This window comes from Solanum tuberosum, unplaced genomic scaffold, assembly GCF_000226075.1.
Source record: "Solanum tuberosum cultivar DM 1-3 516 R44 unplaced genomic scaffold, SolTub_3.0 scf00087, whole genome shotgun sequence".
NCBI classification, from domain to species: domain Eukaryota; kingdom Viridiplantae; phylum Streptophyta; class Magnoliopsida; order Solanales; family Solanaceae; genus Solanum; species Solanum tuberosum.
This window is the reverse complement of record NW_006239017.1, coordinates 582652-609400: the sequence shown is the minus strand read 5'-3', so window position 1 is coordinate 609400 and position 26749 is coordinate 582652. Positions and strand designations below refer to the sequence as shown.

The window sequence follows — 26749 nt, the reverse complement described above, 5'->3', positions numbered from 1 at the left end:
TGTTTACCTTCACAAAATGAAGGGAGACACAACAAAACAAGAGAGATTAAAAAATATATTAAACCAAAGAAAGAATTGATCCAAAAAATTCCCAGTATTTGCAACTTCCAAAATATTCCATTTCCAGGGCTAAAAACAATGGAATATAAATTTCTTTTTTTTTTCTTTTTAAATAAACAAATAAATACTACAGTAATAAAAATAAAAGAAGAGAAAAAAAAAATACAGAAAGAAGCTCAGAAAAGTTGCAGCAACGAAGGAAAAACAACGCTACCTTCTCCATATTTATCAAATCGATCATCATCAAATAAAGTATGAAGTTTTAAAGTTTCTCAGATCACCAAATTGTAGTAACAGATTAGCTTCTCTAACTTGGATCCTTCACGTTTCACTCTCCAATTTCATCTGATTCGCTTTTGGAGAAACGAAAAAAGGAGTGAAGAAGAAGAAGAGACAAGGCAAAAGGCGTAATGGGACAAGCTTTTCGCAAGCTATTTGATACTTTCTTCGGCAACTCTGAGATGAGGGTATGCCATTACTCAAAACACCCTTTTCCTCTCCACCCCTTTTTTTCTTTCTATTTTTGTTTGTTCATATGTTATTGGAAATGATCACTTATGGTTTTGCCAATTAGAGTTTGTGGGGCTTCTTCTTAGCTCATTGAAGATAATGGGTTTCACATACTTTTCCTATTTCACTTCTCTAGGAATGTCTACTTAATTTACATAATTTTTTTAAACAACGGTGTGAACTTTAAGTGACCTTGACCTTTGATTGGGTTGAGTTAAGAGGCAATAAGTTAAGCTATTTTGGGTTTTCCTGTTTTAGCTATTGGACTGTTGCCTTAATTAAGAATCTTGTCTACCTTTAGTAGTCTTAGCTAAATTAAGATTCTTGTCTGGATAAGGAATTTAGGGGTAGGAGTTATAAATAGTTGTGAATGTTTCTTATGATTTTTTTTAATTTTTTTTTGGTTTCCCATCTTGTGTCCGGAACCCACATTGGAGCTCTGACTAAATCCATATGAATATCATCTATTATTTTAAGATCTTCTGTTCCGAAGGTTTGAAGACGAGTTCCTCCATTCCCTTACTACTTAATAGCTTCCACTCCGTCATTTAGCATTTCCTTTTTTGGTCATTCCCGAGTGGACGCTAGTGCTTGAAGTATTACATCTTGAGCATATAACACCCTGGCTATATCCTTTTGAGGAAATTGACTGATAAGCATTTTTAAGGCTGTTGAGGACTGAATGTGATATGCGGAGTTGAATTTAGCTTTAAAGCTTCTTCATGCAGCTTACTGCAAAAATATTAGTCCTGGGTTTTTAAAATTAATTGTATATTGTGATTTTTCTCAACAGAGCAGCATTAGTTTTCACTGTCTTGTATAGGCTCCTTTGAACTGTATCATATTTAGAGTACACCAACCTATGAAATGATATGTCCGTTGTATGTGAGTCGGAGAACTTGGAGTTGATTTCCTTGTGCATCCATGATCCAACTATTGACAGTTAAAATTGCCATTGAGGGAACACATTGAGTAAAATGCACATAGAGAATAAAATTAAATAAAGGTGTCTTAAAAGAAAATTGTCTGTTGGAAACAGATACGGGATGCTCTCATAACAAATGGCAATTCTGTTCCTTTTATTTTGGTCAATTTCCATATATCAAGATTACTGGTCACTCTTTTCTTCATTTGCATATTACTGTTTTCTTCCTTTTGGCGCATTGCTGTTAGTGATAGTTCTTGCGCATAAGTGCAGTTGCTAGGTTGCTTCCTTTACGACTTCAGGTAAATGCACTGCTGTAAGCCTGTAACTAATGTTAACTTGGTCTGCAATTCACTGGCTGACCCAACTTGTGGGATTGCAGTGGGTATATTGACATCAAAATAGAAAAGAATATATACTGAAGCTATTTCGGGAAGAACCGGTGAAAATAAGCTAGAAGTACCCATTCATGTCCTATGTAGGTGGGATAAAAAAGTAAAGCCCCATTTCCTTCAACCCCATTCCTTCTCCTCTAGGTTCCATTTCTGCATAGTGCAGAATGCCAGCTACCAAGTGGCTTGATATTGCTCAGTGACCTCCCAGTTCAACGAAAGGCCTCTAAAATGGCCATCATTAGATCAGTAGAGATAGAGATCAATAGAAACCTTCAATGTGTCAAAGATCATCTCATCTTTTCCATCATCCTTATAAAATCTTTTCAGATAGGTAATCATCATGAATTTGTATGAAGTACTATCTCACATATATCATGTCTGCCGTATGTTTTTAGTCTACTAATGTGGTGCCCACATTACTGACTACAGCATAGGGAGGGACTTGGGGAAGGGAACAGAGATTTTCTTGGAGGAAAACTAATTTTCTTTCTGCAATGACTTTTTGCCTGCTCTGTAATGAAAATGATTACTACAAATGGTTGGATTGTTGTAGCAGGTTTATGATGAACTGATGTTTATTTCTCATCATCCATCCATCAGCTCTCATAGGCCATTGCCTTATGTTCACTACGCCTTTTGTCTCTGATTATTTTCTTAGCAGATTATTCTTCTTGTATGTGTAATTAATTATCTTATGCCTTTCACAATTACCATTTTCAATTTTTTTTTTTGTTTTAATCTTATCCCTTTCTGCTGTGTTTACTATGATTTGCTTGGTATAGGTTGTGATGCTAGGGCTGGATGCGGCTGGGAAAACAACTATATTGTACAAGCTGCATATAGGAGAAGTTCTGTCCACAGTTCCTACTATTGGTATGCTATTTCTAAAATCTCGCTCGCAGTGGTGTGGCACTTTAATGTTTCATTGGTTCAGTTATGAATCTGCTTGCATTGATATTGTTGTCGACCTGACAACTTTGAGTTCTTTTAATTACTTGTTGCTTGATGAATTTGAAGTTTCAAGTAATTGCAATATGACCTATCAATAGACTTACCGAAAAAGACCTATCAATGTCATGCAATATTTTTTATAAAAAAAGAAGCACCAACATCTAAAAGATATGGTTGCTTTGTTACAAAGAAGGTACTTTGATAGGCCATGCTAGAGTTAGGTAAAAACTTCATCAACCAAATTATTCTTTTTTCTTTTCTAATTCTCTGACTGGATATAAGTCCTTTTATTCTCTTCGTAATTATGAGGCCATCACATAAGGTCACATTATAGTGGTTGCAGAAGGCGCAAAATTGGAATCTCAAATCTTGCAATGGAAATTGCTTCCGGTTTGGAATATCACATAGTTTTGCAGATATATGTATTGGACACCTATGAGACCAAGTGAATACCTGTATATGTAATAGCTGATTGTATATGCACGGCATGCAGGTTTCAATGTAGAAAAAGTGCAGTACAAGAATGTGGTTTTTACTGTGTGGGACGTTGGAGGACAAGAGAAATTAAGGCCACTTTGGAGGCATTACTTCAATAACACAGATGGACTGGTAAAGCTATATATATTAGATTGTATCCGTGTCGACTAATACACATCTACTGTTGATTTTAATTTTAGTGTCATTAGATTCCATAGGAAAAGATGAATTTTCCCTCGTTTTTTCTCATAGGTGCTATTACCTAGAAGTCGCATAGGAAGCTTAATTCCTGAAGGGTAATAAGAAATTTTAAATGGGAAAATGTGTTAACGTGATAGACCATTTGAACCATCATTACTGAATGCCTTAAAAATCAAACCTACATTTTCCATTTTATGTGAACTGCCTTTAACTGCTTGCATCCTGTCTTTGTAAAATGGTTATTTCTGTTTACTAAGTGCTTTATTGTTTACAGATTTACGTCGTTGACTCTTTGGATCGAGAGAGAATCGGAAAGGCAAAGCAAGAGTTTCAGGTTCTGTTTTTGAACTTTTTATCTCTTTGTCCCAGGTACAATGGTCACTTACCTACCTAAATCTCATTCTTAATGTGTTTCAGGCGATCATTAGAGATCCATTTATGCTTAATGCTGTCATCTTGGTTTTCGCTAACAAGCAGGACATGGTAAGTTTGTGATATCAGTGGGTTTGTGCATCGACAAAATACAATTAGTTACTTGTTATCTATTGTTCTCTCTTTATGTACTGTTGGAGGATAAACTAATCGGTGAATACTGCTAAATAAATCCCAGACAATAGATACTCTTAAGATATTGACTTTCTTAGTGCTGCTTTTATAAAAAGTTACCTTTTTATCAAAAAAGCAAAAGATACTCAAAGATTTTGCAGACCTTATCGTGCTTATTATCAGATCCTATGTCCTGGCCTTTGTAAGCTTTGACATGCTGTTGTTTATTAAGCTTCCCTCTGTGTGATCCACAGCTGATGCTTGATGTATTCTGGTACTTGATTAGTGAAAACAAAAATGGTGTGGTGGAATCCATATCTCATGAGGTAGACGCTCATGTTGTTTTACCTCACCTTCACCGAAGCATACTAATTCAAGAACTAAGGAACAGACATACCCCTTCCTGTTCACCTAGGAATAACTCCTTTTTCCTTTCCACCAAAACCTTTCCAAAGTAGACCGTCATAATAATCAAACTATTTGGGATACTTAAATGCAGACAAGTCAGATATTCAGATTCCATATTTTAGGATAATGGTTTGTTAGATAAAAATGAAATGCATGGAATTAGAATAAGATGACTGAAATGGATGAGTACTATAACAGTATTATACAATCAGTGGATCCCACATAAAGTGAAATATCAGTTCTATGAAGTGGTTGCGAGACCAACAGCTTTTTATGAAAGTGAAATTTCTGCCACGAAGGTCTAACATATTCCTAAATTAAGTCTAGTTGGAATGAAGGTTTAATTGTTGTCGGGAGTGTTTCTAATAGGGTTTGAGACTTGTGTAGAAATAAGTGTGGGATTAGAGAATATCAAGCTTTAGAAAACCTGCCATTGTTATTTTCAATAAAACCGTGATGTTGCCAGAAGTCTTTTTTGTTTGAGTAAAGTTGTGTAGGGCAGTATAAAGATAAGTGTGGATTTAGAGAACCTCTAATTGTTCGAACAAAATGTATTCAATTTTGTCTTGTTTACTAATTATAAGTAAAGAATGAAATGGATTTGATTAAAGCGTAGTGGATATAAACAATTCATATAGCTGAAAGCCAACTGGTTCTGGGATTGAGGAATAGTTGATGGATTGATTGAATCATGGAAACAGACTACGTATGTTTATCCAAAAGGAATGGTGGGGAAAGGTGCCAAGGGCAATGGCCCGTGGAATTTTTCCATCAAGAAATAAGGTTATGACAGGAAATAGCAACTTGGCCTTACAAGAGAAGAATGATATAGATTACATATCAGTATATATCCCCCAAGGTTTACTCTTTGTTCGGAATCTCTACTAGTTTTTGTCTATATATTTATTTGTTTAAGGTGCAAAAATACAAACGATAATTTCCATGTAGATAGTTCAAGCTCCCATTAACTGCAGCAATAAGATGATGCAGCAGTTAACAGAGTAAACAGTCAGGTGAATACTAATAGATTGCCACAAAAACCAACTAGCTTTGCAGGATTAAGACAATGTGTTGCAGCTGCTTTTCCCTCAATAGGAACACAAAAGTGACTTGTAACCAAAGGCTATTTGATTAACCAAACCGCTTGGTAATTGCAGGAAATCCTAAACTAGTGAAAGGGGCGTGGCCCAAAGGTCTTTAACTGTGCTAGTAATACTAAAAAATATTACTATAGTGGTGCAGAGCTTACACTCTTACTCAATGTGCTGTACTATGTTCTGTTTGTCGGAGTTAGTTTTACAAAGATTGATGTCTAAAGCTTAAGAATGCTATTATAGTGTAGTCTGCTATTATTATGTATTTCTCTCTTAGTTATGATTCGGAAATTACGTGATGTCTTGATTTAACATAAATATTTCTGAATTCCCAATCATGAGCTTTCTGACTCACACCATAACCTGCATCTCAATTTTATTATGCGAGTGGTCTCTGTTTATGCCACTTTTCTCTTGGACTGCAACTGCTAAGCAAAATAAAGCTTGGTAGGTGGAGTAAAAGGAGGATGGTTATCATTTACCTTTAGTCCTCTCATCTTCCTTTTTTTCATTTTGGTTGTCATTTACCTTTAACCCTTCTGATGTTGTTAGGAAATGAAATTGGAGGGGCTTTTGCCCATCAACATTAGTTTTCTATCTAAAAGAATTTGTGGGCATGAGGCAAATCACTTTTAAGCCTCTCCTAGACGTACCAATATTAAAAGAAGCACACCCATATACATGGAACTTCATATAATGTAAAAGAGGCAAATCAAATGTCCCCTCTATCCCCTTTCCATTTTCTCATCTCATGTTAGGTAGATAAATTTTTTATCATATTGATCCTCTTTGTTTATTTTTTCCCCTAATTTTGGTCCAGAAAGGAGCAATGACTCCAATGGAAGTGTGTGAAGGCCTCGGTCTTTATGATCTTAAAAACCGGAAATGGCATATACAAGGTGCATGTGCTCTTAAAGGGGATGGTCTATATGAGGGACTAGACTGGTTATCAAGCACTTTGAAAGATCTCAAGGCTGCTGGGTACTCTTCAGTGGGGACTTCAGCCTTCTGATTGATCAGGTCTACAACTTGGCTTTTATGTCTTCAAGATTGCCGCAGTCATCCCTAACCTGTTGATCTAACTTTAATTTGCTTTTGCAGGCTTACTAAGAACCTATTTGAGGGACAAAGCTGATTACCCTGCCGTCTGTATATTAAACGCCTGAACTCACATTGAACATTGTTACTTGTTCTTTCGGGTCTGTGCTTTTATGTAGTGGAATCCTCTGATCTAGGGTGAAGCTTGATTTTTGATTCTGCTGTATGCTGAAAATGTGGGCGTTGCAATTGGTCTTCCCCGTACACGAGAATTGTGTCTGTTGATACCTACTGTAGTATTTTAAGTATGTATACTTCCACATGAAATAGGTGATTAATGATCTCCCTAACAAGCATGCCAAATTGATCCACCCTGCTTCATGAAAAGTTTGTCCCTATATGTATCTTATCATTCCCGTTTTTGCCTCTAAGCATGTGTTCTTGTGGAACAGTTTATCTACAAGGAAACATGTGGTATCAACTGAGATAATTGTCTTTCTACTTTTATGAAAATTCTCTTTTCCACTAAACCTTTTAGGTTTATAATCCCATTATGCTTTTATAGAAGACTCCATATACTTAAAAGTGAAATCAACATTTCTCAGTTGTGTTGCATTGAAATGATGTTTCTGGAAATATTGTGGAAGGATCTCACTTGACTACTTGAAGGGTGTTTAATTCTTGATGAAAAGGGCTTTAGAGCATATCTAAATGTTAACTTTTCAGTGTTATGGCACTTTAAAGAGGACACACATAACCTGCACTACTATGTTTAGAAATAGCTCGGGAGAACTTCACATTTATACAAGACATGGTTCTTTTCTATTGTTTTGCCTTAGGCAATTAGTTTCTTGAACCTTTTCGAATAGTGCACATCTTTTTCCTTCCTTCGCGCTTTCTTATTGAGTTACAATTGCAGAAAAGTTGTTTTGACAATGTAATGTTTAATCTCTGCCAAAAGTTGAAAATAAAAAGGAAGCTACAGATTGCAACTGCTAAGTGTCCAAGTTTTTTATTCAATTTGAGTTTCAAAGATCTAATTGACAAAGAGAATAATTCAGGTGAATTGAAGAGAAGTTTGGTGGATTACATCATCATATGAGTAATTTTGTTTTTTTTCATATAAGTATTGAAAAATAACTGAAGGAATACAAAAACAACAGGGATAGTAAATTTTGATGTCTCAAAAGTAGCAAATCAAGAAGGTTTGCAAAGCTTCAATCTTCCATCTTACTGGCAGGCGGAATGGTCTGCCCCTATTATGAGCTTCAATTTTCGTTTTCACTCGTCAAACGGTTTTCTGGAACTTTTTGCAAGGCTGATCTTGAGTTTACTGCCTGTGAATAGAAAAAACACTTCAATTATACTCCACATTTAAACATCTATAACCACAAGTTAAAAAAATACACATGAATGAAAAAGAATATTAGCTGATGTTGTTCTTACCTCCTTTCCACTAGGATCTTTTGAGATCTTTAAATCTTTCAACATTTTTGTAAGCTTCCTCAAGCTTAAATTTTGCAAGTTATTGCCAGCAGTGCCTTTGTTTTCTTTCGTACAAACCAAGTTTTCCTTGTTATCTGTAACAAGCATCTGTCCTATGCTTGTCACTGCTGATGAATTCTCAACTGGTGTCTGAGTGATGAGTTCTGAATTTGTGCTTGTCAAGGCAGAAGGATTTTGCATAGTATCCAGTGCCAAAGTGATGACTGGTTCTGGGGCAGCATTAGAAATGAGAGGCAAGGGTGGAAGACTGTGAGCTGCACTCTCCACAGTAGCCTCAGCATAATCAATTTCTGAGTCATCCATGGATTCATCATCTCCAGCAACTTCCAGAGCATCAGCTGGTGCAACCACGTTAGCCTCAGAACAATCAACATCAAATTCTTCCATGGGTTGTTCTTCTTCTCCAGCAACTTCCAGAGCATCAGCTGGTGCATCCATGGTAGCCTCAGTACAATCAACATCATATTCTTCCATGGGTTCTTCTTCTCCAGCAACTTCTCCTGCATCTTCCATGTTAGTCAGACACTTCTGCTGACTTCCACTCACCTTAGCCTGGACCTCACCATTGAATTGCTCGAACAAATTCACCTCAAGAAAATCTATGTTAGCTTGCATGTTAGTCACACACTTCTGCTGACTTGCACGCATCTTAGCCTCTTCCTCACCATTGGATTGCTCAAACAAATCCACCTCGTGAAAATCTATGTTAGTGTCTGGATTGACACTTACAGCTACAGGTTGTTCTCCAATCAACTCTTGTTTTCCTGCAACATCAGAATCAAAATGACCTTCTTCCTCCCCATCATTTTCTGCCATAAAATCAGATGTATCACCATGGGGCTCATCCTGTCTATTAGGCTGCTTTGTGATATCTGAATTACTCTTGGGATCATCACCCAAGTTCTGGCTTTTGTTCTGAAAATCTATTTCTTCTTTAGCCTCAGCAACAATTTCAGATTCTTCCATGGGTTCTTCTCCAGATCCTAAAAACAATTTCATTTAATGATCACTAAGTATTACATAGGATTTCATACGACAGAGATGGTGATAAGACAATTGATACAAAAAGTACACAGAAGAACAGATGCCATCTCCTCAAATCTTTCTACCCCGAGAACAGCAATACGTACCATCATTATTGCAGCCAAGTGCTACTTCCTCTGAGCCCTCTTTTGCTTTTGTATCTAAGACAACAACTTCCAGATCATTAGCACTGTCTTGTTGAACACCATCTTCCATGTCTATTTTATTTTGTACCAAGGTATTTGAATCTTGAACTGACACGGTATCTGATTTGTTCTTCATGTCCAAACTCTTGGATGATTTCAAATCAATACCTGTAGCATAGTTGCCAAGTCAGATCTGAGATCAAGTGATGTTCATGAAAAAGAAAAAGGTAAAGGATTACATGAGCTTGCGGACATTACCATTTTTGTCTAATTCTTCAGACTTGTGAGCAGATTGCAGGTCAGAGTTCACCTCCAAACTTTCATCAGTTTCTTCAGAAACTGCATCAAACGTAAGGGTTCCTGACTTTTCATCCTCTTGAGTGCTTGATTCCTGCATAGGTTTCCCAGCTAACCTCACTGATCGACGAGTGCTGTACACTTGCCTAACTGAACTCTTTGCCTTCACTTCCTTTCTTTGGCTAGTGAGAGCAGCTGCTGGTGTCTTTGGAACATCTTTCTTTTCTTCCTCAACCGGATCCACAATTTCCACTTTTGGTTCACATTCCTTCATTGCAGATTCCAGCTTAGCACGAACTGAAGTTGTTGCAGCCCTCCTTCTGGTAGTTGGCAATGCAGGAGTCTCCAGCATATCATTTTTGGCTTCATCAACGTCTCTTACCACTGTTCCTCTTGTTCTGCAGTGACTCCTTGTCGTGGTCTGCAAAGTTTCTGAGTCATGTTTGATTGTCTTTCGTTGTGTAGTTCGGCGACCAGTCCGAGGTACACTTGCTAATGCTTCTGACTTTCCAGGGGATTCCATGGATGGGTTGGCAACATCAGATTCACATGTTTTCAAGACCTCTTCAATACCATCAACCTGCATATAGAAACATTTCTGAATTTCCTTTCTGATGTACAATGTCAATGTACTATCCGGTAAACATTAAGTAAATATGTTATTAGCAGCTATAGGAATCCAGCGGGGGAATTAATAGGTGGTTCACACAATCCAACAAGCAGGAATGAGTTTTTAGTATAGAAATTACAGTCCACAGCTTCCTCACATTCTCAAATTATCTGAAGGTTAAGGGCCAATGCCCACAAAATATAAGCTGGGAAAAACTTGGTACCATAAAGGTGACTGCAAGTGAAATGAATAAACCGATTTACATATCGATCCAACAAAAAATTAAAATTGCAGATCGAATCAGTAAACTGATATTCCTCGTTCTATGTAACCATTTGAAATGCTGCTTATTGTATTTCATCTTAAGCAAACTCAGCAATGGTTTTGAATGAAAAAAACTAACAAACTCGAGAAAGGTGACTGCAAATGAAATGAGATTAATCGATTCACAAATCGATCCAATAAACAAAATACTCGCAGATCGAATCAAATACAGATATTCCTCTTCCTAGTGTAACCAAATGAAATGCTGCTTATTTATATTCATTTTAAACAAACTCAATAATGATTTTGATTTTAGAAACTCGAAAGAGGTGACTGCAAGTGAAATGAGGTAAACCGAATCGATCCAACAACAAAAATATTGGCAGATACCGGCAACTCCTCTTCCTACTGTAACCATTAGAAATGCTACTGATTTCATTTTCATTTCAAATAAAACTCATAAATTCTACAACACAGGAACAGAGTTATCAGATTTAGATTTAAGAAAACTTACAAATTCAAGAGATTGAAGAGCATCAGCCATGGCAACATTGGTCAAGTTAGCTGGGATCTTGTTCTTCTTGCAAAGAGCTTGCAATTCTCTCCTTGCGAGGCTGTGGAAATCCATCTCTGCTGCTGAAATGAAACAGGAAATCGATCTACGATTGTGAGGGGGAGGGGGAAAGGGATTTCTGAGAAGCAATTGGATTGACAATGGTGAGAAAAAGGAGGGATATATATACTCGTGTGGGTGCAGAGAAAGAACCCTTGTCAATGTGACCGTTGGAGCGGAAATTCAAATTATTTTGAACTTTGGGCTGCAAACAGAAACCCTAAGCCTCTCAATAATTGGGCCCTTGGTGTAATGTTTTGGAAAAAGCCCAAATATAATTCTCCCGATTTATTACCTGTTCAAGATATTTATTTATGTTTGATTTCTAAATAAATAAATTACCATTTTCCTTTTTCTTTTAGTCTAATAAGTAAGAGTGGTACAAAATAATCATTGAGTTTCTTTTATTATTTTGACAAATATGAACACATTTTTTCAATCTAAATCTTGAGGGAATCATTTCCTTGATATGCTTGTTAAGTTTAAATGAGTCATATTTTTCACACCGCTTTTAATATATATTGAGGTTTTAAATATGCTTTAAAAGTTATTTGATTATTTTTTTTAGCATGTGAGAAACTTTTGTGGAATTTCATTTTCTATTTATTGGATATTAAGTATAAGATAAATTTCAAAATAGCTTAAACGATTTTTTAATGTTTTCGATTTATTGGATATATTTAAACTAATCGTCACTATCAGTGTTTTCAAAAACGTTTTTGGGGCGAATCTTGGGGCGTGGCGTACCAAAAATGCTTTGGGCGTAAATTAAAGACGTAGATCCATAAGGAGTAAGTCCTAAAATTTGAGGTGTTTGCCCTGAGCATAAAAACATAAGTCCTGGGCGTAAACACATACGCTGGACGTTTTTAATTTATTTTTTAACCTTTTTTTCTTTACATCATATTTTTATTATTGGTGTAATGATGTTTCTCAAATAGTAATTATAATACTTTTTTTCTTCATTATTGATTATTAATATTTATCTCAAATAAAATCATAAATCATTGAAAGGTTTACTTTTGCTTTTTTTATTAGTAATAAAACTATAAAATTGAATATACATAAGACTACGCCCCGTAGATCCATGAAACTTACGCCCTACGTCTCGGAGCTTACGTCTCGCCCTGTACGGTATAAAACGCCTCGCCTCACAACCCTGCCTTTTAAAACACTGGTCACTATAAAAGGAAAGTTATAGAGAAAAAGAGTTAGTTTACGGTATTGTCTTCGAATTATGTCAGACTTCTAGGAAGAGAAACGTGTTTCATTAATTTTTACTATCGTTAAATATTAGTATATTATTTTAAAAAAGTTATATAGTACTTGCTTTATATTCTAATAAGTTAACATTTTCTCTACGAAGGTTCATGGTAAGAACTAATTATATATTTCACTTTCGGATGAAGAGTTAAGAAAGTGTCATATAAAAATGTTGAAAGCCTTTTTTTCATGCTCAATTGGAAGATGTAAAATAAAGTTTACAATAACTATACGAGTGGATTTGGTTGTGTTGTCAAAGACTCATATCGTAATTACATTATTAGTTTTAGTAGAAAGATTTATGCCTTCAGTTACGTAATGACATAATTGCAGGCTCTTGAAATTGAATTAAAATTTTCTCTTGAAAAGCATATGACGCCAATTGAAGTGGAAGCCAACTCCACTGAGGTAATTGAACTCTTTCATCATGCGCATCCTATTTACCACTCTACTGTGAAATTTTGTAAGTCACGAATTTAGTGGTCCGCCATAACTTCTAACAGGGAACATGTTAGCTGACTTTTTGATAAAAGAAAGACGCATATTAGGTACAACTAATATCAATATCTAATTGTACTACGCTAACAATGTTTGGGAATACAAGTGATATTGCTACTACTAGCACAGATGCTAATGTTATAGCAACTACTTCTGTTGTAATATTCTAAGTTGTCTATAAAAAAAAATCTAATTATTTTATAATGAAAAGATACCTCTCAAAGATAGAAGAGAGATAAATGATAAGTTGTAACTCATTTTTTTTTTATGCGAGTTATGCGACTTTCCTTTCTACTATAAAAATATGAGATAATATTTAATATTGTCAATAAAATTTTATCAAACGAGAAACTTGAAAAAAGAAATATTATTTTCATTCTTGAATATAATTTTAATTATAATTTAGGATAACAAGTCTTCATGAGCTTATTACTATTTTCGTAAATAATATCAATTATATTATTAATTCATCAATGACTAAAGTCCACATAAAACACTGTCATATATATATATATATATCGAATATATGAACCGCTCAAAGCTTCCATTTAGTTCTAATGTGTGACGTGAGACAAGGCAACATGATTTCAAATACTATAAACATGACTTATTCATTTTGTTTTATGGTATTTGATTGATTCAAATAGACTCAAACATGAAAATCTTTAGTTATAGATGAAAAATTATTTATCGCTCTATACTATCTTAGCTAACTCGTAATTGAATTTATATAACCTAAAACTTTTACTATATCATTTTAAAATTTTTTATTTATCATTATTACAAAGGAAAAAAAAAGCGACATAACTCGTGCCACCGATTTTTCAGACTTTATTTCAACCTCTTCGATCAAATTTAGACTCGTATTATACCCAATTTTGACTGAAACCCTAACCCTACCCCCAAATTTTCGACCTAGATTCTCCCTTTTGTGAATGTGCAATTCCAATATTCTGTTTATTTTCTGGAAACTCAGCAATCAAAACCCCCAATCATCTTCACCTGACTGTCAAGAATGTAGACCCAATTATTTTAGCATTTGATAGATATATTTGTGTGTTTATATACAAAAAATATAGCTATAGAGAGATGGGGAGCTCTGAAATAGAATCAGGAACGGGGGATTGTGGAGTTGGGAGTATTGTTTGGGTCCGAAGGCGAAATGGATCGTGGTGGCCAGGTAAAATACTATGTCCTGATGAATTTTCAGCTTCTCATTTGATGTCTCCACGATCTGGGACTCCAGTGAAGCTTCTTGGGAGAGAAGATGCCAGTGTGTAAGTCCTTTTTACCCTTGAATTTATCTTACAATGGATGATGGTTTTGACACAAGATAAATGTTGCATGTTGATATTCAGCTGTAATAATGGTAAAACTCGATTATTATTGTCTTGCCTGTTATTGATGGATTCTTAGTGGCAGGAAACTTGGAGTATCGTTGATAACATTGGTAACACTATAACTAATGAATTTCCAGTGAGTTTGCATTGTGATATTTCAGTTAAAATGGGGGTTGGAAGTGGGGAGCAATAACTATTGCAAAAGTAATTCTGGACTTAATACGTTACTATAATTGGATAGTGAATAGTTTAGGATTCATAGTTAGAAGCAGAGGCGGATCCAGGATTTGAATGGTGTGGGTGTCACAAACTCATCACTAGTGATTGACATCGAATTAAGGTGCATATTCAATCCATTTTGGGCTAATTCAAATCGATTAACAATATTTTTGGTTCATAAGTAATACACGGTCATCTAACTGAAATAAATTTTCTACGATTCAATCTAATTCTTGGTCAAATACTATTGAACACAAATGAGAAACATCAACAAGAAAACCAAAATCTTGAATACACAATTTGACCCCTTCAATTCAAACATAATGTACGTAAAACATGATATCTACAAATTGTAACTCATGATGAGTTCTATAAAAAAACAAAAGCCAAAGCAGCTTATATAATGAACATTTACCCCCTCCCATCAACTATACAAGTAAAGAAAAATATTTTCGTTACAAAAATTCACAAATTATCTATACAAATATAATAAAAAATTAATTTTCGAACAAAAATAAAAACTCTTGACGAAGTGTATAAAACAATCAAGGATCTATCACATATCGGCCCTTGCATCCACTGTCTTTGTTCAAAATAGTAAGAAAAGAAGAACAAAATTCAACAACTAAAATGTACTTTGGAGTAATAAAGACGAAAAATATTAAAATCATATTCAATTAAATATTTGGAGATCTTCTAAAAGAAAATTAAGAGATAATTCAGATAAATAAATATCAGATGAGGATTTTTTGGACAAAGAGTTGAAATACAAAACTAAAGAATATAAAGGAAATTAGGAAAAGAAGAGATGTAAAGAAAAAGGAAAAAGGGGAGCAGACAAAATGGATGGGTAGAGGCAGTGATTTGAGAAAGGAAAAAATTTAACTTAACAGACGTGTTTAAGGGGATTCGAACCTACACCTAGCGCCTAGCACCCTGGCCATTGACCAACGGATCAGAGATGATAATGCTACTACTGGTTCCAACCTTTTATATATACCATAACTCATTAAATCCCTATGTGTATATGGAAATTTTAGCGGAGTGTTTGGATGTCGTGGCACCCTCACGCTACCACATAGATCCACCCCTGGTTTGAAATTTGGACTCTGGACTCTTTACCATCAGTCATTATGAAGGAAGAAAATGGAAATGGGATAATCTTAATTGAGTCCTGATTAGCTCATGTTCCTTGTTAAATCAACGTCTACTGGCTTATCCTAAAAGATTATATTGCGCTACGTTGGAGAATAGTAATCGTGAATTCCCTGGTCTTGTAGGTGAAGATTATTGAGTTTAGAAGATAAGTGCTGCTATGGGTCAAAGTATGCAGCCTGGCTTAGGAGATTAGGACTCTTCATATTGGTTGAAATTTCCTTTTTCTCCTTTAACTGTAAAAAGAGGAAAATACATAATGATAATAGAGATGCGCCGCACCTTGTAAGCTATTTGTGGAATAGCATTGTATTGTGTCATTCCACCCTTTGCCTAAGAGGGTAAGATTGAGTTTAACCTAACCACTGGAGACTTTAGAGGAATATTATTATTATATGCAATTATAGCAAGTCTAGTTCATGACAGTACACAATTAAAGAACAAAAAATACACAGGAGAGAAAAAAAAAGAGGAAAATTTTCATAAGTTGATTCTATGGAAATGACAGAGTGAGCTTTGGCTAAAACCTGCTGGTAACAAGCTATCATAATGTTATTGAAAAGTTTACTAAGTTGAGGCAAGGTTTTGATTCATCCACTTGAGAGTTTTACTAGGGCTAGTCAAGCCGGTGCTTGTGGATTCAGAGGCTGGATCAATCAGAAAAATGTTGCAGAATTGTAAGTGTTCGAACACATACTGAAAAGGTACTAACTAAGCCAACCATTAATTTTAGTTAACGCACCATGAATGGTCTGATCCCGCTAGCAAAGTTCTTACGTCGAGTGCGCAATCATGACAAGACTCGAGATATAAGTCTGGGAAGGACACTCATCGAAGCAAGAACTCATACATAGTTCTATCTCTTTTTCTTTGTCCAATGCTGGACATTTTGTGATGAACAGTATCTCTGTATGAGGACTTTCCTTCTCCATGTATCAGTCCACATAGGGAGTACAACATTTGGGGCTTCAAACCCTCTTTTGTTTGTTTCTTCTATCTGAGTAGGAGTCTTCTTTTAGTGTGAATCAGTGTTAAAAATCTGCTTGGAACTGGTGCGGGAGTGGCATTATTTTGTTGGACAAACTACTGGTTAGTTATCTAAGGCAGTAGGTCCAGTATGGTCTCTTTACTTGATGGGACCTTTTCAAATCGTCACCTGCATGGGGTGAGCATCTAAGTTAAATGAAAAGCAAAAGATGCTTGATTCTATTTCTTGCTAAGTGCTGCTCCTATCTCTCCCATTCTTGATAAATAGAAATGCTACTTCTAGCTGGTGGAATATTGTATCTTCATAAGTCTATGCCACCTGTCTTAATTAAACTTTGTTTACTAGGTGCAGACACTTCATAGTCTTAGTATGGTATGTTATGGTGTTTCTCTCTGTGTATCTTACCAGGGATTGGTATAATTTGGAGAAGTCAAAGCGAGTGAAAGCATTCAGGTGTGGCGAATTTGATGATTTTATTCAACGGGCAGAAGCTTCCCTAGGTCTGCCTCCGAAGAAAAGAGAGAAGTATGCACGACGTGAAGACGCAATACTTCATGCTCTTGAACTTGAGAGGCAGTTAGGTAAAAGATATGGGAGTTTAGGTTGTTCGTCCACTGATAGAACCAATAAATCTACTTGTGATTTTTCCGGAAGAGAGTCACAAACATCATCAAAATACTTGGAAAATAGGAATGGGAGACGTTTAAGATCTAAATCTCATAAACTCTCTCATAAATCTGATTTCTTCCTTGAGGAAAAGAAAACATGCAACTTATCTTCTATACAGGAATCCAATGATCATAATCAGTTTAGTGGGGACGATGAGAATTCCGATGTACCTCTGAGGATGAGAGGTTTACAAGATTTGGGCCTCAGTACTGTTCCTTCAGAGCATGCTGTTCCTGATGGGATTTATAATTCAGAACACCTAGTTAATATTGAGAGAAAAAGTTTGTCAGTCAAAAGGAAATTATCAGATGAAGGCTTAGCCGAAAAAAATCTTGTCAAGAGGCGTAATAGGGGCTGCCTTCTTGCTCAAGGTTTGAAGAGTTCTGAAAATTTGCCTGACTCTGGTTCTGAGGAGCAGCCAGGAGTTTCAAAGAAAAGCAGGTGTGATTTGGCCGAAGAACCTACAGAATCTTTGACTGTTGAAGAGAATAATCATGCACAGATGGAACTTTCAACATTGAAGCGTGAAGATAATGGTTTTCATCCTGCTGATTTATGTGAACAGAATGCTTCTGGGTCTGCAGAATATACTGGAAGTGATTCTTCTGAGACAGATTCTGCGGAAGATACTGATGACGAGTTGGCCACAATCTCAGGTTTCTCCCTTCTCACTCTTGCACAAGCCACCTTACATGTACATTCTTTTTCTCGACAAAACGAAGCAGCATCAAAAGTACAAAATCTTTTGTGGCTACGCTATAATGCCTCTATACTTTGGAACTTTGAGATCTTTGGAGCTGATTGGATAAACTTAGTTATTCCAATCCCTCACTCTCTATGCTTGAGTCACCTTGTGTGTTCTACTATCCCCATGTGAACCAATTCATTCCGTGGTTCTCCTTCTCGCGTACACATGGTATGCCATGGTTACCTTGTTGAGTCCTCTAAGTTTGTATTGGGACTTTTAGGGCTGAAGCTATCAGAAAGTGGCTGTAACTGGTTACTTCACCAACATTCTGTATCACCTGTGAGCAAGTTCAAAGTAGTCTAGGCTCCTAGCATGTCGAAGTTTAGTTAAGAACTTCCATGGCTATCGTAGAAACTTGCTGCGGTGGAATTTTTTTTTTCTTATTAAGTCAAAAGAAAGAATTTGGTATTTGGTTTTAAATACCCTCTCATGGTTGGAGTTTTGATGTTCTAGATTACTAGTACTTTCAGTTGAAACTTGAAAGGAAACTGGAAGCATTCAAAACCAATGCTTAGGTCCCCTGTTCTCAAAAAAGTCTCAAGAGGTTGTAAAATGTCTTCTAATCCCCCCTCCCCTTTTGATAGCGTAGGTGTCCGAGTCAACTTACATGCACCTCACCTATATACCACCTATTTATGTCTCATTTTAATATTTGTTTCTCCTGACTGATGTATTATTCACTTCAATTTTTTTAATGAAGGACTAAGACTAGTCCAAAAAACGAAAAGGACAAAACAGTACAGAGGAGCGAGGTGTTGTACTTTTAGCAAGGAAAACTATTACTTGCTTTGTTCTGAGTTGGATTTTGTTGCTAATTTGGTGAGTTGTAGAGTTTGTTTCGATGTAATCAGGTTCTAAATCAAAGAACTTTAGCAATTCCAAAGGAAAATCACATTCGAGTGACAACTGATTAGTAGACATGATCATAAGTTAATTTAATTTCTTGATATCTCTTCCATAATACCAAGTCGGTATTCTTTCTAATTATCAAAGAAAAAGGAACTCTAGTGAATTGGTTCTCTGGAATTGCACTTTTTTTTTTGCATCTAAACTGCAGATCTATGTCTAATTCTGATTGTGAATGCAGATTCAAAAAATTCTGATTGTGAGTGCATAGTTCCTTATAACTCTTTTATTAATCATTTCTCTTGACATCATGAATCAGTTCTTCCATAGGCATTGCTCCTTTAAACAGAGAAGATAAGACAATGATCTGCTTAAGTAGGCTAACTTAGCTTGTTGCTAATGCAGATGGTGCGGCATCTATAGAACTAGAACCAAAATATATAGGAAGATCTGAAGCACAACCTGAACGTGGAAGTATCAGCAGTGAAGAACTGGATGAAGTGACACTTACTGATGACACTTCTTCTCATGCTTATCACCAGGAATCTCTTTCTGCTGGCTTTGGGGTGTCTAAATGGCAACTAAAAGGGAAAAGGAATAATCGAAGTCTTAACAGGAGGCCTCTGGATCTTTTTGATGGAAACCTTGCGAGAAGGCCCTGTCGTATGACTAATTTCAAGGGAAAGAGGGGTTATGTATGTCTTCAAGATGACCCCCTTACGAACTCTTGGGCGCAAAAGGCTGGATATGGATCTAGAGCCCCACGTACTGCTAGTCAAAACATGTTCAATTGTGTGGATTGGGCTTGGGATGATCCTGCAAGCAGAGGTTACTGGGAGGAGTCCGCTGAGAATTTTGATTCTGTGAATAGCTACCATCACTCTGGTGGCAGGACCATGCTGGTCAATGTGGACTTAAAAGTCCAATCAAGTTTTCAGAGAGAGCACATACCTATGATTTCATTAACGAGTAAGATAAATGGGCAGGCAATAGTTGGATATCCTGTCCAAATCGAAGTGCTTTCAAACAGTTCTTCTGATAGCCTCCTTTGGGCAACTGAGTGCAATTTTCCAGAATCATCTGATAATGATACTGCACTCCAACCTATTTGGAGGACTGCTCGCAGGACTGCAAATGTTCGTGTTCCGCGGTCCCATGCATCATCAGGGTTGGATAATTCTAAAGGAATGAAGCACGTCCAAGGTTTTGAGCGCAACAAAAATGTCAAAAAAGCTAGTGTAGGCGGCATTGTTCAAAAGGGAAGCATGACAAGGACAGCTTCCCAGCCTGCCATAGAGAGAACATTTGCAAGAAAGTCTGGGAAAAAGATTAATTTATCTTCCCATCAAAAGGTAAGAACACTTAAATCTATAGCCTTGCAGCAGAAACGTAGTGATCAGAAGGGTAGTTCCAACAGTCATCAAGTGGATGGGGCAATCAAACGAGAGACACTGCCAACAGTCATTGCTTGTATTCCAGTTAAGCTAGTGTTCAGTAGGCTAAGTGAGGAGTTGGTGGGCCGTCATCAATAATCATTTCTACTGGGGCTGAAGGACATCAACACAGACAATAACGTAGTGGCTTGTAAAAGTTTGGCGAGATATAATAATACTGCACCAGCTAGGAGACAATTTCTTGGTTATCTTTTTTGGTCGAGGCAAAGGCAGCCCCCATATGTATCTGAGCAGCTTGATTGTGAAGGTAAAGCAGGCAAGGCATACCATAGGACATTGCTTAGGATGGTATTACAGTTGTACATGGTCTTTTTCATAAGTTATTTTTTTTCTTTTGTTTTTTTCTCGAGGCGTGGAAGTGTGAAAAGCTGAAGGTGGGTTAGACACATATAGTAGGCTAATATGACATTATGTATGTAAATTGTACTAACTTTAGCTATCTATCTATGAGTTGGTGCCATAAACTTGTGGCTTTCATCTGAACCTTCCCATCGTGAAAACAAACATAAATTTCTGGTGCTCGCCCCATCCCATTAGTGAACTTTCATCAGACTCAGCTGTATCTCTGAGGCAGAGAAAACTCTACACATGCTCGAAGTCTATTTCAAGTAAAAGAATGCATATAATTTTTTTGTCATTTAATCATAGTGAAGTGATATGAAACATTTCGAATTTCGACTGGTTAAATTGTTTATTATTGTAACTAGGTGTATGCAAGTATTTTTCGAACTAAGACTTGTGTTCATCAATGTGTTGGTGGACGAGTTTCAAGTTTTACTTGGTTGGAGCAACTTCGTTTATTGCTTACAAATTTCTCTTCAAAAGGAAGTTAAAAAATAAAAATAAAAAATTTCTGATTCCTTGTAATTAGCTAATGCACATGTGGCCATAAAGCTTGCATTTTAATGTTGAACTTGATCTGTCCCTTAGATAAATGAGTTTGTTAGTTCTAATCAACACATTATAAGTGGTGCTATTTTTTGGTTATATCCGTGTTAACTAATTCAAATTTGTGTTGCGCCTAAAGCTTACTAACAAGGTAAATAAATTAGTTCCAAATTCTTAGAACTCGAATCTTAAATTTTTAATCTAGGACAAAACAATCTTAATCATCTAATCACCATCACATAAACATTCCTTTGGAATTACATAAGATGAGTGTTTTAATCATTTCTTCCCTAGAGCAAAATATGTCCAAATAAATTGTTGTTGTTTTTACTTTAATTTGTATTAAAATTTGAGTACTCTAATTTGTCAAACAAAAAGAGTAAGGTCACACAATTTGCTTTACTTGCGTGAGGCACACAAATAAAGCTTCTCAACAAATTGCAAAGGAATATAGCCGTTGGAACCCTAAAATCCTCGTGGCGGCGACTAGCCGTTTGGATACAAAAAAAAAAAAAAAAAACAGAACAACTCGGACAAAACCCAACACACCATTACATAAACTCTTGAGCGGTTCCCATGAAGCAATAATTTTAATCATCATCTTTGTTTGCAGGACACAACTCGGGTCCCTCCATCTTCTTCTTCTCTCTCTTCTTAAGCGAACCCGCAAGCGCACTTCCAACTTACTTGCTTTAATTTGTGCTGCCATATTATTATTATTATAACCCTGATTTTTGTTTTGCAGGCTTTAATAATCTTGTTTCTTTGTTTATTGAAATCTCTGTTTTTGTATCTCTTTTTTTTTTTGTGCTAACACCATGGATGCAGGATCATTGAGTTCTGTCTCAGCAAGTAAGACCAAATCTCGTTGCCCTCTCCAGGAACAATATCTACAAAAGAGGAATTCTCGGGAAAATGTATGTTTTTTCCCTTCTACTTGCTTCCGATTATTGTCTCTAGAAATTACTAATTGTTTCAGTTTAGTGGCACTATTTGTGTTACACCAATGATAATTTGGATTTTGAAATTAAGAAAATAGGCTAAAGGGAGATGGGTTTTAATTTACTTTGTGTCATCTGGGGTTGGGTTTAATTTTTGTAGAACAAATTTGAGGCTTTTGGAAAAAAAAAAAAAAAAAAAAAACAGAACAACTCGGACAAAACCCAACACACCATTACATAAACTCTTGAGCGGTTCCCATGAAGCAATAATTTTAATCATCATCTTTGTTTGCAGGACACAACTCGGGTCCCTCCATCTTCTTCTTCTCTCTCTTCTTAAGCGAACCCGCAAGCGCACTTCCAACTTACTTGCTTTAATTTGTGCTGCCATATTATTATTATTATAACCCTGATTTTTGTTTTGCAGGCTTTAATAATCTTGTTTCTTTGTTTATTGAAATCTCTGTTTTTGTATCTCTTTTTTTTTTTGTGCTAACACCATGGATGCAGGATCATTGAGTTCTGTCTCAGCAAGTAAGACCAAATCTCGTTGCCCTCTCCAGGAACAATATCTACAAAAGAGGAATTCTCGGGAAAATGTATGTTTTTTCCCTTCTACTTGCTTCCGATTATTGTCTCTAGAAATTACTAATTGTTTCAGTTTAGTGGCACTATTTGTGTTACACCAATGATAATTTGGATTTTGAAATTAAGAAAATAGGCTAAAGGGAGATGGGTTTTAATTTACTTTGTGTCATCTGGGGTTGGGTTTAATTTTTGTAGAACAAATTTGAGGCTTTATGTTTAGACTTGTTTTATGTGAGTCTTTGATATGTGTTACTCTAGCCGAGTGTCTTTCGGAAACTACCTCTCTACCTCTGGTAGGTAGGGTCAGGTTTGCATGCACTCTAACCTCCCCAAACCCCACTTCTCTAGGTATGTTGTTGTTTTATGTGAGTTCTAAAGAGGAGGGCCTTAACATAGATATTGATTGCTGATTTGGGTTATTAGAGTTGGTTAGGTTCATTGTTGTTCTACGTACCACCGGTTATTGTCTCTAAAAAGTACCACTTGTTTCCTTTTTTGGCACAATTTTTGTTACAAGATGGTAAATTGAATTTTGAACTTAAGAAAATGGTCAAAAGGGAGATGATTTTTCATCACTTTGTCATCTGGGGTTGGCTATATTTTGTAGAATAAATTGAGGTTACTTAGACTTGTTTTATGTGAGTTCTTAGAAGAGGAGGGCTTTGGCATAGACATTGATTGTTGATTTGTGTTACTACAGTTGGATAGGTTCATTCCTAATCGATCGGCAATGGATATGGACTATGCACATTACATGTTGACAGAGGGAAGGAAAGGTAAGGAAAATCCAGCTGTTGATTCTCCCTCCAGAGAGGCATACAGGAAGCAGCTTGCGGAAACATTCAACATGAACAGGACCCGAATATTGGCATTCAAGAACAAGCCACCCACTTCTGTTGAGGCTATTCCAAATGACTTCTCATCATCTGTTCACCAACAGGCAAAGACTGCTAAACCCCGTCGATACATTCCTCAGGTGAGTTTACTTGCACTGTCCATTGTTAGTATTACATATTGCTGTACTAGTAAATGTAACCGAATCCCGTCCTTATCAGTTTCATCGGTTTACTTTTGCAGACCTCTGAAAGGACATTAGATGCTCCAGATCTAGTGGATGACTACTATTTGAATTTGTTAGATTGGGGCAGCAGCAATGTTCTTTCTATTGCTCTAGGCAGCACTGTATATCTGTGGGATGCATCTGATGGTGCCACTTCAGAATTGGTCACTGTTGATGAAGAGCATGGTCCTGTTACAAGTGTTAAATGGGCTCCTGATGGTAGACATATTGCTCTTGGTCTGAACAATTCTGATGTTCAGCTCTGGGATACAACGGCAAATCGGCTGGTTTGTTTCTTGAACTTTTCTGTTCATGTTGTTTATTTTGAGTGATTCTTATGCTAATTTATGGTTTTATACATTGGTGCAGCTGAGAACTATGAGAGGTGGTCACAGATCCCGAGTTGGCGCTCTAGATTGGAACAATCACGTATTGACAACTGGGGGCATGGATGGTCAGATCATAAACAATGATGTGAGGGTGCGATCGCCAATTGTGGATACATACCAAGGACATCACCAAGAAGTTTGTGGTTTAAAATGGTCAGCCTCTGGCCAACAACTAGCTAGTGGTGGAAATGATAATCTCCTCCATATATGGGACAGATCAATGGCTTCTTCCAACACATCAACAGAGTGGCTTCACAGGCTTGAAGATCATACAGCTGCTGTTAAGGCCCTTGCTTGGTGTCCTTTCCAGAGTAACTTACTAGCCTCTGGTGGTGGTGGAGGTGATAGGTCCATTAAGTTCTGGAACACCCATACTGGTGCTTGCTTGAACTCTATTGATACGGGCTCTCAGGTTTGTGCCCTGCTATGGAACAAGAACGAACGTGAGCTCCTAAGTTCACATGGTTTCACAAAGAATCAGCTCACTCTTTGGAAATACCCTTCCATGGTAAAGACAGCCGAGCTTACTGGTCACACATCCAGAGTTCTTTTTATGGCACAGGTAAATGATTCTTAAGTAATTTTGTTGCATTTTTTGCAGTACACAAGAAAGAAAGGAACTAATTTTCTGGTTTAATTTGTTGCAGAGTCCAGATGGTTGCACGGTGGCATCTGCAGCTGGGGATGAAACTCTTAGATTTTGGAATGTATTTGGTACTCCTGAAGTTGCAAAGCCTGCGCCAAAGGCAAACCCTGAGCCATTTGCTCACCTTAACCGTATTCGGTGAATTGTGAGGGACAATAGTTGAATTTCTGTAAAGTCTATTCAGCTTAAAATGCTCATGAACCAGACAACTGCTGTATTTATTGTGTAAAAAGAGATACTTCGGTTCATTTTCCTGTATTCGTTCGTTGGTGGAGTTCGTGTAAATGGAGGAGCTATTTGTTTGCTTAAGTTGCTGCGATAATTTTTCTTGGTCACCTATAGTGACAAAAAGCATGTGTAAAAGATAAAAAGCAAAGGTTCTTCAACATAAGAATATTGTATCATTGTGAAACCTTTGGAGGGTTCTACTCCCTGAATAAGATAGATGCATATACATTTCTTACTCCCAAATTTGTCGTGTACAGATGCCCTTGTGTTTTCCTTTGTCAACTCTATTCACAGTTTCCAACTTTCGAAAATCTGCGGGTTCCATTTAGGGGTGGCCAAATCAAACCCAACCTTCCCAATAAACTCAGCCCAATTTGATCTGCCCAAATTCAGCTCAATCCACCCATTTGACACCTCTAGTTCCTTTACATTTCTCTGAAGTTCTTAAATCTGTCAAGTTCTTTCTGTTTTTACTTGCCCTTCAAACAATTCAATAGAGTTTTATTAATATTCATTTTTTATCAAATTTTCAGCAAATATTCTTTGGGAGAATTTGGATGGTACAACTTTCCTTCCCCAACACAGAGCAAACTTGATAGAAGTAAAAGGTTTATTTATATTATTACTATAATACAATAGACTCGTAAACATTTTAATAGCAGTGCAGTTATTCTGCAGTCCTTAACTACAGTTTCAACTCAAAATGTTACATATTCAAAGAACTTAAACATAGGCTGGCTTCTCAAGATCCTCGAGTGGACGGAAGAAGGCCTTCTGTTCCAACACAGAATCTACACTAGCACTGGCAGGCCTGATACTGATATGATGATGATCAGTGGCTGGTCCAAACACACCAGTATGAGGATGAGGAGTCCAGTACTTATCCGATTTTGCCTTGATCACTTCATCTGGCACCACAAAAGGCTGCACAGATTCCTCCAGATTCTTATCGTATACTGATGCGTGCACTTCCCTCCTGCACACAAAACACACATATAAATAAGGATAACAGAAACTACCTATACACGAGAGACAGATCAAGGATTTGAACTTTACCACAATTAAGTACTACTTATCTAGTGATTTTTTAATACATATACAAGATCCGAGCCAAAACTGTACCTGGTAGAGAGGATAGTCGAGTTAGTAGAACTTCGATTAATATGGTTCAAAAATCCCTTCCTCAAGCTAACGAGTCCACGGTTCTGTAAATTGATGGCCATTCAAATATGGATTACTAGTGTTTTTTTTTCTTTGAAAAAAAGGATTAGAGTTCTTAATTACTAGTATTAAGAAGCTCTTTTCAACCCAATAAAGCAAATGAGAAAGAAGAATTAGATGAAATGATCAATGTAATGATGATTTAGAGTCTTTGCCTCTATTTCTCTATTTATAGAGAAAAACTCAGACTTCAGAGTGGACTAACTTACCCATTATATTAATTATATTATTGTTGTATAAGTATTAAACAAAGATTACCAAGGATGTATTAGCAATAATATTTGATTACTCTGCATTAATTGAAACTTATCTTTGTGCCGTCTTATTTTTTGGTCACGTAAAGTCTGTGGACTAGAAAAAACAAAAAATTCTGTTTTTTCCTGCTCTACTAACATTAACTACTAGTTCAAAATCATTTTTCAATTCAATTAAATAAGTACTTGATAAGGGATTGACTGATTGAATTAATATTGGGAGCAATAAAAATGGATTGAAATAGTTGCATTTATTATGGTGTTTTTTACTACATTAATTCTAAAAGTCA

At 36.4% G+C, this 26749-nt stretch overlaps 5 protein-coding genes across 7 annotated transcripts; 3 read left to right on the top strand and 2 right to left on the bottom strand.

Annotated features, from left to right (window-relative positions):
* The first annotated feature begins 211 nt into the window (after positions 1-211).
* On the top strand, positions 212-7135 carry LOC102582856 (ADP-ribosylation factor 1-like 2). The gene is made up of 7 exons (XM_006347270.2): positions 212-527; positions 2673-2763; positions 3335-3450; positions 3794-3853; positions 3937-4002; positions 6388-6587; positions 6669-7135. Exons 1-6 carry the CDS (start codon positions 471-473, stop codon positions 6577-6579), a joined length of 582 nt encoding a protein of 193 aa, XP_006347332.1. The 5' UTR covers positions 212-470; the 3' UTR covers positions 6580-6587; positions 6669-7135.
* A 510-nt stretch (positions 7136-7645) lies between these two features.
* On the bottom strand, positions 7646-11176 carry LOC102582512 (high mobility group nucleosome-binding domain-containing protein 5-like). The gene is made up of 5 exons (XM_006347269.2): positions 10966-11176; positions 9539-10157; positions 9242-9448; positions 8052-9094; positions 7646-7942 (listed from the first exon to the last, which is right to left on the bottom strand). Exons 1-5 carry the CDS (start codon positions 11077-11079, stop codon positions 7874-7876), a joined length of 2052 nt encoding a protein of 683 aa, XP_006347331.1. The 5' UTR covers positions 11080-11176; the 3' UTR covers positions 7646-7873.
* A 2438-nt stretch (positions 11177-13614) lies between these two features.
* On the top strand, positions 13615-20727 carry LOC102600914 (uncharacterized protein At1g51745-like). Of its 2 annotated transcripts, none has more exons than XM_006347413.2 (3): positions 13615-14102; positions 16936-17852; positions 19196-20727. In XM_006347413.2, exons 1-3 carry the CDS (start codon positions 13915-13917, stop codon positions 20320-20322), a joined length of 2232 nt encoding a protein of 743 aa, XP_006347475.1. In that variant the 5' UTR covers positions 13615-13914; the 3' UTR covers positions 20323-20727. The 2 variants fall into 2 exon arrangements, with proteins under 2 accessions (XP_006347475.1, XP_015164272.1); XM_015308786.1 differs by having other exon boundaries at positions 16879-17852.
* Positions 20728-21642: 915 nt separating this feature from the next.
* Positions 21643-25219, top strand: LOC102581964 (cell division cycle 20.2, cofactor of APC complex-like). Of its 2 annotated transcripts, none has more exons than XM_006347267.2 (5): positions 21643-22049; positions 23362-23637; positions 23739-24008; positions 24091-24672; positions 24758-25219. In XM_006347267.2, exons 1-5 carry the CDS (start codon positions 21951-21953, stop codon positions 24896-24898), a joined length of 1368 nt encoding a protein of 455 aa, XP_006347329.1. In that variant the 5' UTR covers positions 21643-21950; the 3' UTR covers positions 24899-25219. The 2 variants fall into 2 exon arrangements, with proteins under 2 accessions (XP_006347329.1, XP_006347330.1); XM_006347268.2 differs by lacking the exon at positions 21643-22049 and adding an exon at positions 22281-22672.
* A 401-nt stretch (positions 25220-25620) lies between these two features.
* LOC107060657 (uncharacterized) lies at positions 25621-26357 on the bottom strand. Its single transcript, XM_015308785.1, has 2 exons — positions 26107-26357; positions 25621-25960 (listed from the first exon to the last, which is right to left on the bottom strand). The coding sequence occupies exons 1-2, from the start codon at positions 26205-26207 to the stop codon at positions 25708-25710; spliced, it is 354 nt and encodes a 117-aa protein (XP_015164271.1). The 5' UTR covers positions 26208-26357; the 3' UTR covers positions 25621-25707.
* Between the last annotated feature and the right edge of the window lie 392 nt (positions 26358-26749).